General features: G+C 34.4%; 2 protein-coding genes across 4 annotated transcripts in view; one reads left to right on the forward strand and one right to left on the reverse strand.

The window, feature by feature from the left end:
* The window catches only part of LOC140956904 (AP-2 complex subunit alpha-1-like), a 13,200-nt gene extending 10,365 nt beyond the window's left edge, over nt 1–2,835 (forward strand). Inside the window, exons 20-27 of one of the 3 annotated variants that reach the window (XM_073413837.1) lie at nt 507–587; nt 725–889; nt 1,010–1,096; nt 1,234–1,362; nt 1,456–1,536; nt 1,645–1,716; nt 2,114–2,193; nt 2,275–2,835. In XM_073413837.1, the coding sequence (XP_073269938.1) occupies nt 507–587; nt 725–889; nt 1,010–1,096; nt 1,234–1,362; nt 1,456–1,536; nt 1,645–1,716; nt 2,114–2,193; nt 2,275–2,413 (834 nt within the window). In that variant the 3' untranslated portion in view covers nt 2,414–2,835. Of the gene's footprint in view, nt 1–506; nt 588–724; nt 890–1,009; nt 1,097–1,233; nt 1,374–1,455; nt 1,537–1,644; nt 1,722–2,113; nt 2,194–2,274 lie in introns of those variants that run through there. The other 2 variants (XM_073413838.1, XR_012171558.1) reach the window with 2 other exon arrangements.
* A 3,650-nt stretch (nt 2,836–6,485) lies between these two features.
* LOC140958127 (GABA transporter 1) lies at nt 6,486–10,380 on the reverse strand. Its single transcript, XM_073415521.1, has 7 exons — nt 10,216–10,380; nt 9,440–9,670; nt 8,735–8,832; nt 8,389–8,575; nt 8,101–8,231; nt 7,755–7,991; nt 6,486–7,122 (listed from the first exon to the last, which is right to left on the reverse strand). The coding sequence occupies exons 1-7, from the start codon at nt 10,334–10,336 to the stop codon at nt 6,742–6,744; spliced, it is 1,386 nt and encodes a 461-aa protein (XP_073271622.1). The 5' UTR covers nt 10,337–10,380; the 3' UTR covers nt 6,486–6,741.
* Between the last annotated feature and the right edge of the window lie 365 nt (nt 10,381–10,745).

Here is a 10,745-nt window from a genome sequence, read left to right on the forward strand (position 1 = left end):
TATATAGTATTAAAAATTGTAGACATTTATATAAATATATCGTAGAAATATATATACATATTCATGTAAATATACACCGTGTACAACTTCAAAGCAGTGATTTAAAAAGAAAATGATATCACATGGAGATCAGCATAAAAAATGAGGACATATAAAAGACTAACCTGACTTCGCACTTACAAATAAAGAAAGCTGAGGAAAATCAAACTATCCTTAATGTTTTTGAGTATCCTTGCGTTTGTATGTGCGCATACTTGTGTAGTCAGTAGTGAGATACAGAGATTGGGTCCAATGGGCCCAATTCGCTATATTTTCGAACATAACCAGGATCAATCTAAGATTGATTATGGGATATAAATTCTTTTTTGCCTTGCAATTCTATAGTAATTAAAGTGTGTGTTTAGAGAAGATTTGTGAAGTTCTTAATTAGTTGGAGATAATGCTGCAACACCTCATTGTAGTTTACCTCTCATGATTTTATTCCCCCGACTACATTATGCTTGCAGCCAATTGGCGATATTGCCGAACGGTTTAATGCTTTGATAGTGAAGGATAGTGGTGTATTATACGAGGACCCTTATATTCAGGTACACCGTCTTTTCATTTGTTTTATCCAATTTTTATCTGTAATGGATCAACTTCCTATGCATCACCAATTGGTATTATAAGCTTTAGCTGATTGTTTCCCAGCGGTTGAGTGTCAAATTTTCTGATATAATTCCAGATTGGCATAAAAGCTGAGTGGCGAGCACATCACGGGCGACTTGTTCTCTTCTTAGGAAATAAAAATGTCGCCCCTCTCCTCTCAGTTCAAGCTATGATACTGCCCCCTTCGCATTTACAGATCGAACTTTCATTAGTTCCCGAGACTATTCCTCCAAGGGCACAGGTTGGATTACTAAAGATTTCCTTTTTCTCATCAAATCCTGTTTTCCGCTTGCTTAATCATGTTTTACCGCTATCTATTTTTAGGATTATATGATTAATACAAATTCTCTTGTTTTCTTAGGTTCAGTGCCCTCTTGAAGTTATCAACCTTCGGCCAAGCAGAGATCTAGCTGTTCTGGACTTCTCATACAAATTCGGAACCCATGTGGTATTGTTTGAGAATTTTGTAATTATTAATGAAGATATTGTATGTGTACAGCCACGTACACTAAGTATGCGTGAAATGCTCGCTCACATTCTAACCTGTTTTTGTTTTCAAACTTTACATATGGGTGTCTCCACCAGCAGGTCAATGTAAAACTTCGCCTTCCCGTTCTATTGAACAAATTTCTTCAACCAATCTCACTTTCCGCTGAAGAGTTTTTCCAACAATGGAGATCACTCTCCGGGCCTCCATTGAAGCTGCAAGAAGTTGTATGTGCTTGGTGAATTTTATCTTCAAACTCCTATAATATCTTCTTAACTCGGAGATAAAATATCTGATCTCATTTTGCATGAGCTTTCTAGGTGAGAGGTGTAAGGCCGATGCCACTAGCAGAAATGATAAACTTATTTAACAGTCTTCGAGTGACGGTTTGCCCAGGGCTGGTAAGTGCTTTCTCCTTATTATTTCCGCCTGGTACAACAGTTGGGAAATTATTATGGCCTTTATGTTGTTGCTCTGATTATTTTGATTCCCTATGATTTCACGTTCAGGATCCGAACACAAATAATTTGGTTGCTAGCACAACTTTCTACTCTGAAAGCACACGAGCCATGCTATGTTTGGTAAGCTCGTCTATTTTGAGTTTTTGTTTTCTAGCCATGTCTTCAGGTACTACAGTAACTGCATAATCAGCTGCAGTAACTGCATAACGAGCATTGGATGAAGAATGCGAGAACCAGCCTTTGGCCTTACCAACATAATTCTGGCTTTACTATAGTTTATATTTGATCTTTTCAATGACTTGTAAGCACATGACATGCTAGTAGATTCTACTGGGTAAAATTTTCTCATTCTAACATGCTTCACTGCAGCAGCTCGTGTACCAAAACATTTGAAGAATTGGAATATGAATTTATCTGCATTCAATTAAATGACTTCAAACTAAAAAAAAAGAATCAATTTTATGAGTAAATAGCTCCCAACACCTAACTTTGAATTTGTTTGGTCTTCATCATTTAGATGAGAATAGAGACAGATCCAGCTGATCGTTCCCAGTTGCGGATGACAATTGCTTCTGGTGATCATACACTTACATTAGAGTACGTCTTTAATGTCCAAGTATATGTTTTCCGATTATGCATCAGATTATGTTTGCTAAATGATCTTCAAACCATTTTTAGGTTGAAGGAGTTCATTAAAGAACAATTAGTCAACATACCCATTCCTTCCACGCCTATGCCTCCTCAACCTCAACCAATTAGTCCACCCACAACTGCAACATCAGATCCTGGGGATCTTCTTGCTGGTTTGCTTAACTGATATACGTTGACATGGTCAATAGTTAGAAACTATATTATGTAACAAACAATGTTCTTACGGCGCAACTGCATCGACATCCTTAACGCCAAAAGGGAAGCAAGAACATGATGCAAGAGCTCGCGGGGAAGATGGTGAATCTGTATGGACTCGGCTTTGCATTGAAGTTATAAATCTTGGAGGTTGTGAGGTTTTCATATTCTTTTGCACAATTTTATTGTGCCGTGGCGGCTTCCTTCTTTTTCAATAGATGTGTAATATTTTTGTCATCTGTTTTTTGTTTCTTCTCTAGTCAGGTTTTACATCCATTTGTCTCTGTAATGTGAAATATCGCATTTGGAAATATTTGAATAGTAACGCCAGAGCAGACGTATTTGTTTGTTCATGATATGATTCTTATCAGGAAGATATTTTGCTCGTGTTAATTTGTCTTGCTACATTTCAGCGTCTGTTTCTGCATATACTTGTTCAGTTGAATAATCGGTTAATAGATATATGACTATTGTGGACTCGATGTATGAGTTTATCCTGAGCTAAATAGTTTGTGGACGCCAATAATTTTTATCTAAATCGAACTAGAAACTGAGTTACATCTATCCAGTTCTGTTTCTCGGCCATTTGTCGGCCTCAAATCAAAACTAGTTGTCTGATGATCAAACATTGGCTAAGTTTTGGCATCAAGAATGATCTGTCTAACGGCAGCAACTGTTGCAATAAGCCCCAGTACTGAGATTGATCGTGATAGAAGTCTCGGGGCAACGTTTCGAGGAAATTCCTCACTTAGAGGGTCTACGAAGACACTTTCCAGAATTTCATTGGTGGGTTGCGTATAGACCTGCATCAAGGATTGCATGTTAGCAAGTGAGCCATTTTTCAACGCGGGTGGCTTGGGTTCTGCTTTACACACGGAGCTTCTCTAGCTCCAATGCATTGATTCAAATTCATAAGCTAATTCAACTCTGGTCATAAGTTCATAATTATTATTTTTAAAATGTTTTATTTAATAAATACATACATATATACTATATATCACAAGCTTTTTTCGAATAAATATTTTCGGCTATACAAATTTTAATAATAGTTTAGTCATGTCGAACTTTTCGATATTAACACGATGCTTACAGGTCTAATATGTAAATAGTCGAACTCCGACCCTCAGCTTGATTTCCAAAAGCCCCACACTGAAAAATGTAGCTGTTACCACTGAATAGCAAACACACATCCCAATGCTTAAAGTAGACGGAAACAACAGTTGCACATGTGCTATAGAGAAGGCATAGTACCAGAGAAACGCTATCTAAAGCCTATGCGTATTTTGTGAATGCAAAGGGGGTGTGGCCGTGGAAACCTCTACTGGCGAAGAGTTGTATTCTTCCAAAACATCGCTTTGTTCTTTGGTTGCTTGCCACTCGAAGCTCTTGACACGAGATAGGTTGGGATTTGTATTGGATCGAAGATGTGTTCTATGTAACCACGCAAATGAGTCAGTTGCGCACCTGTTCTTCCAGTGCAGAGTTTCAAAACAGATTTGGGACAGAGTTCGCAGCTGGTTGAGCATGAATAAGATGATGGGTTCTTCGACGAGCATCCTCAAGGCGTTCAGAAACCAATACAAAGGAAACTCCATGTTGGCTAAGATGAGGATCACGGCACTTTCAGCGACGGTATATCATGTATGGAATATGCGCAACAGGTCATGTTCGATGATGAGAAGGTGAACGTGGATACTATCTTCTTCAAGATTAAAATCCACACCGATGTGTCCCCGAAGCAACTTATGTAATGATTTTAGTGTAATTGTTTTATTTTCGTATTGTGCTTTGAGGTCTATTTTATAATACTGATCTGTCATTATCTCTTGGGGATGTCCAGTATATTTGTACCCAATACTTTTTACCTATTTTAATGAATTCGGTTCATTAATAAAAATAAAAAAACAACTAGTGAAAAGAAGGGACTTGAGCCAAAATCAGAGTCAGCTCGCTGGCAAGATCGTGTAGGGCATTGTGGAGGCCAGTGGTTGAACTCCCCATACACTGGCCCCAGAAAACATAAAACAAAATAATATTTTTTTTAAGCCAGCTGCCCACACAGCCACACTTGGCCCATAACCCAAACCAAACTTTAAACAATTTTTACTCCCATCTACCTACGTCTTTGTGGCAGAGAAGAAAAACAAAACTCACCCTCAAATTTAGGCATGATTTAAGGGTTTTCTGGTTCCAGTTCCGACCAGTCCGATGCCGGAGGTTCAGGAACAGGACGGAACCGTTTGACAACCGGTTCGTTCTGATTCCAAGGTTTTCGAACCGAAAGTCCAATTTGATATCACCGGACCGGTTCATGTCATTTTCCGATCCCACATTTTTAAATTTTATTATTTATTTTACGAACAAAAAATATATATATTTTTATAGATATTTTTCGGATATTAAAAAATATTGTATTAAAAAATAAAAAAACGATATGTAGAAAATAAATATTCATTTATTAAAATTTTAACTTAAACTAACATTTCAACTTTTAGCTAAACAAAATTACATCTCAGTTTTTATTAATAGTTTGGAATTCTTTTTCCTTCATAGTATTGACTTGCAAATTCATTGAGAGTTATGCGATCATATTCTTTTTTTCAACGTTCAACCAATCTTATAATAATAGAAGCATCACAAGTGACTCTGAAAAAAGACTGTATCTATGATCTCCAATTACTATGTCGCATGTTGAGAAGGCCAAATGCTACACTTGAGCACTAAACTACTAATACTTCTCTTTCAATTGATGATAAAATTACACATTGTCTTTAATTTTATTTCTACCATTGTAAAACAATGAAGCTATATCTTTGAAAATAACGATAAAAAAGAGTTTATTTGATGAGTTCGTAAAAAAAGTTTTTCTTTTATATTTCTGGCGTTTTAAAATCTGTATAAAATTAATTTGATTGATTTCTCAACCAAACTTTCTTCCAACTCAAACTCCTTCTATGATCCATGTTCACTTGAATGCAATTGAAATATTTTTTGAAGATATTGCATCTTTGATGTCCCCAGTTCATCAACACTCTTATCCAAAAATTTGCGTAGCATTCAAAAAATATTTATAATGAACCTTGACTTTGACTTGGGTCTAGTGAAGTTGCTAAACAATGCACACATGAGATTGAAGATGACAATGATCCGAGTTTGAACTATGTGTCATGTTAAACTCGTCCCGTTCGGGATAGGTTAGACCCGGTTAAGCGAGTCCGGGTCTTGGTATTTAGTGAACCCTCCCGGTACCGGCACCATATTAAACATATTATGGTATGTTTAATTTTTTTTTTTGTTATGACTTCAACTTAATAGATTTTAACTTACGATAATATTTGTTTGTTCATCAATATTATTGATATAAAGTAACTTTGATTATTTATTATATTTTAAATTTTTTATTGTGTAGTGAATATCATTAAAATTTTAAAATTTTCAAAAATTAAAAATTTAGTGGTCCAATCTGGTTATGGGACGATCCTGATTTTAACCAAATCTATCTCAGACTCTCCCTGATGTCATCCCTAAGTAAAATTATCTCTCAATATTTTTTTTAAGTTTTTTTCATGCTTAATACAAATTATGACAAAATCTCATTATCTTTATATTCAACAAATTTATAAAATATATTTAAAATTAGAGGAATGAAAAAGGGAGTGATAGGGTAATAAGTGCAAGAAAATATTTTTGTAGCATCTTTAAATGTTTCTAATGAATAATTACATTTATTAATAAGATCTCAATAATTTTCTTCGAGCTGAAAAGAAGACGCAACAATAAAATTATAAAACGGATTGAAAAAATCTTTATATGACACTATCGTATTAAGAAAATGATGAACAGAATTCCAACGAGTTTCAAATGATAGTAGAAAAACATTTTAGGTTTAACGTCATTACTTTCACATAATTAATGTTTAAATTATTTACAATATGTTTTTTGACGCATTATTTTAACACAACATTTGAATTTTTCTATCGAATCACATCTATAATCCGATAATCAATCTTTAATACATAAATTAATTATATGACACGTGCATCTAATATGACCAAGAATGCATTAATTAATTGATTCAACAATTCGTACAAGTTACAAAATAGACATATTATCAGGTAGCAACGCCCTATTTTCCAAATTAATCCAATCTCTTCTTTCCTTGTGGATTCGATGTATGAGTTTATCCTGGTGTGGCACGTTTCAGCATCAACTGATGAACTGAATCACAAGAATCCAATTGTTCTGCTTCTCGTGCAATCGTCGGCCTCGTATCAAAACTAGTTTATCTGATGATCATCATCAGACATTGGCAAATAATCTGTAAGATTTGGCATCAAGAATTATCTGTCTAACTGCTGCAACTGTGGCGACAAGCCCCAGTATTGAGAAAAACACAGCAAACGTAATATTTAGCCAGAAAACAGGGTTTCGCTTGAATGCTTTGAATGTGAGGTTGAAGAAAACAAAAGGAAGCACGAAGTCGAGTGGCATGAAACCAACAGCCCCTATCAGCGCATTGATGTCACCAAAAAATGGAAGCATCGCGGCTATTGTGGTTGCAATAACGACCGATATCGATCGTGATATCAGTCTAGGAATGACATTTCGAGGAGAAAATTCTTTGCTTTTAGGGTTTGCTAATGCCCTCTCCAACACTACGTTGGTGGGTTGCAAATATACCTGCATTAAATATTGCATGTTAGCCCTATTGCATGGATTCAAGTTCATAAGCCAATTGACCTATAGTCAGTAAGTCACAACTACTATTATTTTAAATGTTATATTTAATATATAAATAAATATATTTTATAACAGTTTGTTTTTGTAAACATTCTGTTTCAGCAAAAAATAAAAATTGAATGGTAGAGTAACTCAAATACTGGAAATGCATGAGAATTTAGTATATGCAATTAGTGTACTAAGACTAGAGTTGCCAAAGAATCATTTTCCGATCATCGGCTCAGATTCCAGAAAAAAAAGTATTGAATTTTAAAAAAAATGTGAGTTAGTGTAAAAGACTGCGAATTTATTTGTAACACCAAAACTGAAAAAATATGCAAGTTAGGGGACTAAAAACCTTTTTCCCTAAACTTGAGTATATTAATTACTATTGAAGGATTGACACGGATAATTGGTGCATCCAAAATTCTTTTACTGTTGTGAGTGTATACTTTCTTTGATGGATCAAATACTAGTTGCCTACATACCAATTCTTCTCTCTTTTTTTGTGAAATATAAGTTTTGTTCTGATATATTTAATTCTTAGACTGACAATGGAGGATGTTTGGTAATGCATGATATAAGCTTCTTACCACGCCGACTGCTAATAGCTGCAAGATAGTGAAGATATTGGTCATCAAAATGAACCATTTGGGCACCAACGGCCTGCCGAGTTCATCCAAGAAATTGGAGAGAACGAGGCCCTTTGCTTGATTTCCAAAAGCCCAATACCCGGAGATCGCCACACTGAAAAATGTAGTTATCACTACTGAATAGCAAATACACAACCCTTTGAACATCTTCCCCTTTATTGGTGGTGCCAATGTTGCCTTCATTATTGTGCATACCGTCAATCAAGTATTCACAGGCATTGTGCTAATATATATACAAAGTGAGATTAATACAGATAACATTGAGTAGCGAACAATACATATATACCTGAATTTCTGGGATAATCCCATTGCCAAAAGTAGTTGCAATAATGGCCAGCGCATTAAACATACCAAATATACGAGTTTCCTTGTTGCTATTCAACGAATAGTCTTTTCTTGGTCCCTTGGATGAACTTCCTGGAAAAAAAGAAAAGAAATTCAATAACAAGGTTTTTTTTCAAGATTTTTACAATTTGCAAAATATATTTTTTATAATTGCTTGAAATAGCTGGACTCTCCAAACAATTCTCTTGTGTTAACGGGATTCAGGGATCTATTTATTATAGAATCTTACCAATATAGATGGAACCAGCAGTCGCACATGCGCTATAAACAAGGCATAGAACCAAAGAAACCAAGTTGATATGCCTCAACGAGTGAAAAGAAGGGATTTGAGCCAAAATCAGCATCAGCCCACCAAATATAATGACAAATTGGTAAAGCTTCATATCTCCATCTGGACTCGATAAAACATATATCATCTGGAAAAATGAACACACGGATGTTTGTATTACAGTCCTCGTTAAATCATATGTTTAATCTGTCTTTTAAATTTGCTCGAAACTAACTTCATAGCTTGTCTAGTATTTTAATTTCATTTCAAAAATCATAGCTCCAAGAAGGTAACAATGTGTATCGACCTTCAAGCATTGTCCTCCCAAGAGTGTACAAGCTACAACTGCGCCATAGCAGACAAGGAACTGAATTGGGCCAACAAAATACGTACCCCATCTTTGTCCTGCCAAATATATATATCAAATCAAATCTTAAAATAAAATAAGTAAATACAATAAAAGACAATAAATTAAGTAGCTGCATGACGTCAGCAATTGAGATTTGAGAATCATTCAGGGACTCCTGTTCAAAAACACGCGGATATCATAAAAAAGACAACATATTTTTGACCAAATCTTCTTTTAATAAATGTTTTCAGAAAATTATTTTAAAAAAAATGTTTTCAGAGAATATACATTTTTTTAATGGTACACATTCAGCGATTATGTCGGGATTGAGTTAGGTGGGTAATAATATTTTTAACTTTGATATTGCGATATAGTAATACAAAATTATTGTATTTTTAAAAAAAATATGTAAAATGTAAACTCGACGGCTCACTCTCAGCAACCCCCTAGTATTTCTCGCCACATCTTAGGTCAAACTTGGTGGACAGGCAGGCACCAATAAATGTTATATTTTTAAATAAATGCGGCAAGACTTGAAAATGGTTCTCGAAAAAAAAAAAAAAAAACCATTCTAATAAATGAATTTACATGCTTTTATTTCAAAATCATATGAAATCTACTTCTTTAAAGCAAAAAATTACGAGACAAATCGAATTACGTTACCTATAATATCATGGGCCATGTCGCGAAACGTGAGATGTCTACGACCCAACTGGGCATGATGTTCGAGCACGAAAGAGAGCAAATTATAGGAATAAAAAGTGACGATTGCTCCGATCGAAAGGCTCAAAACTCCGGCAGTCCAACCCAGTGAGGCAAATGCATACGGCAGACTCAGCAGTGCAGGAGCAACGATCGATGTTGTCAAGTGGAATCCACAATGTACCCATGATCCTGTATTCAATATCTCACTTCAAATCATAATGATTTGATTTTAAAATAGATATATATATATATATCCCAATTATTATGAATATTTTCATTTTGAGCTTCTAATTCAACTAACTATTACAATATATATATTGAAGATTTTGTTTTAACGTAGAATCGAACTCATGCGCTACCAGGATGGTGGTACTTTCTTAATAAATTTTATTTACATCTAAATTTGAGATTGATGGAGTACAAGTTTTGGTGGAAACATGATTCGAGAAAGAATGACTTGATTTTATAATTATTTATTAAACAACTGATCAATTCTAATTTCTATCTAATGCAAAACTGTAACAGTTTTTTTTCAAAAAAAAAAATTAAAATTAAAATAACAATTTTAACCCTTTCTATTTATTTCTTCGTTTCTTACTTGGAATAACAATCCATTAATTAATGAAATTACAAAATATTAGTTTCAAAGTAAAGAATTTGGAGGTGTCGGAGTTCAGACACTTGATTAATCAAGATGATGGGAATTCATAACGAAACACACTTGATCGATATACCTCTTGATTTAAGAACAAATTGAGCACCAGCATCTAGAGTGGGAGCTTTATTGGTATCATTATGATGATGATCATCTTCTTCCCTGGGAAGATTTGTGGAGCTTGGCCCATTACTCCCCATCGATGAATCTCCTTCCTCCCTCCCGCCCTCTATCTGTTAATGGATCGGTGGTTGTGTATTTATTTATTTATTTATATTTATTATTTATTTATTATTTATTATTTATTTATTTATTTATTTGTTGGTCTTCTGTTATTAATTAATTTGTCCTATGTGTGTGAAGAATCGTGAGAGATGAAGATATCGAGAATATTCAATTCAACTATTGTTTTCTTTTTCCATGCTGATGTAATAAAAATATTTTTGATAAAATAACAATTTAATGGTCCAAGATGACTAGATAAGATCATGAAAAAAGTTTACGAAACGATCTATTTTTTTACACACTTTTCAATAGAATAATCCATTAGGTTAGTTTCTACCAACAAAACACTACTCAGTCTGAAATTTTATGTCAAAGAAAACTCAT

The sequence above is a fragment of the Primulina huaijiensis genome, chromosome 14 (genome assembly GCF_012295235.1).
Source record: "Primulina huaijiensis isolate GDHJ02 chromosome 14, ASM1229523v2, whole genome shotgun sequence".
Lineage (NCBI taxonomy): Eukaryota > Viridiplantae > Streptophyta > Magnoliopsida > Lamiales > Gesneriaceae > Primulina > Primulina huaijiensis.

Coding starts and splice junctions, on each gene's coding strand:
- LOC140958127 (XM_073415521.1), bottom strand. CDS start 10,336: ATGGGGAGTAATGGGCCAAGCTCCACAAATCTTCCCAGGGAAGAAGAT. Junction 8,833..9,439: donor CATGGCCCATGATATTATAG/GTAACGTAATTC, acceptor TATATTTGGCAG/GACAAAGATGGGGTACGTAT. Junction 8,232..8,388: donor TGCTGGTTCCATCTATATTG/GTAAGATTCTAT, acceptor CTTTTTTTCCAG/GAAGTTCATCCAAGGGACCA.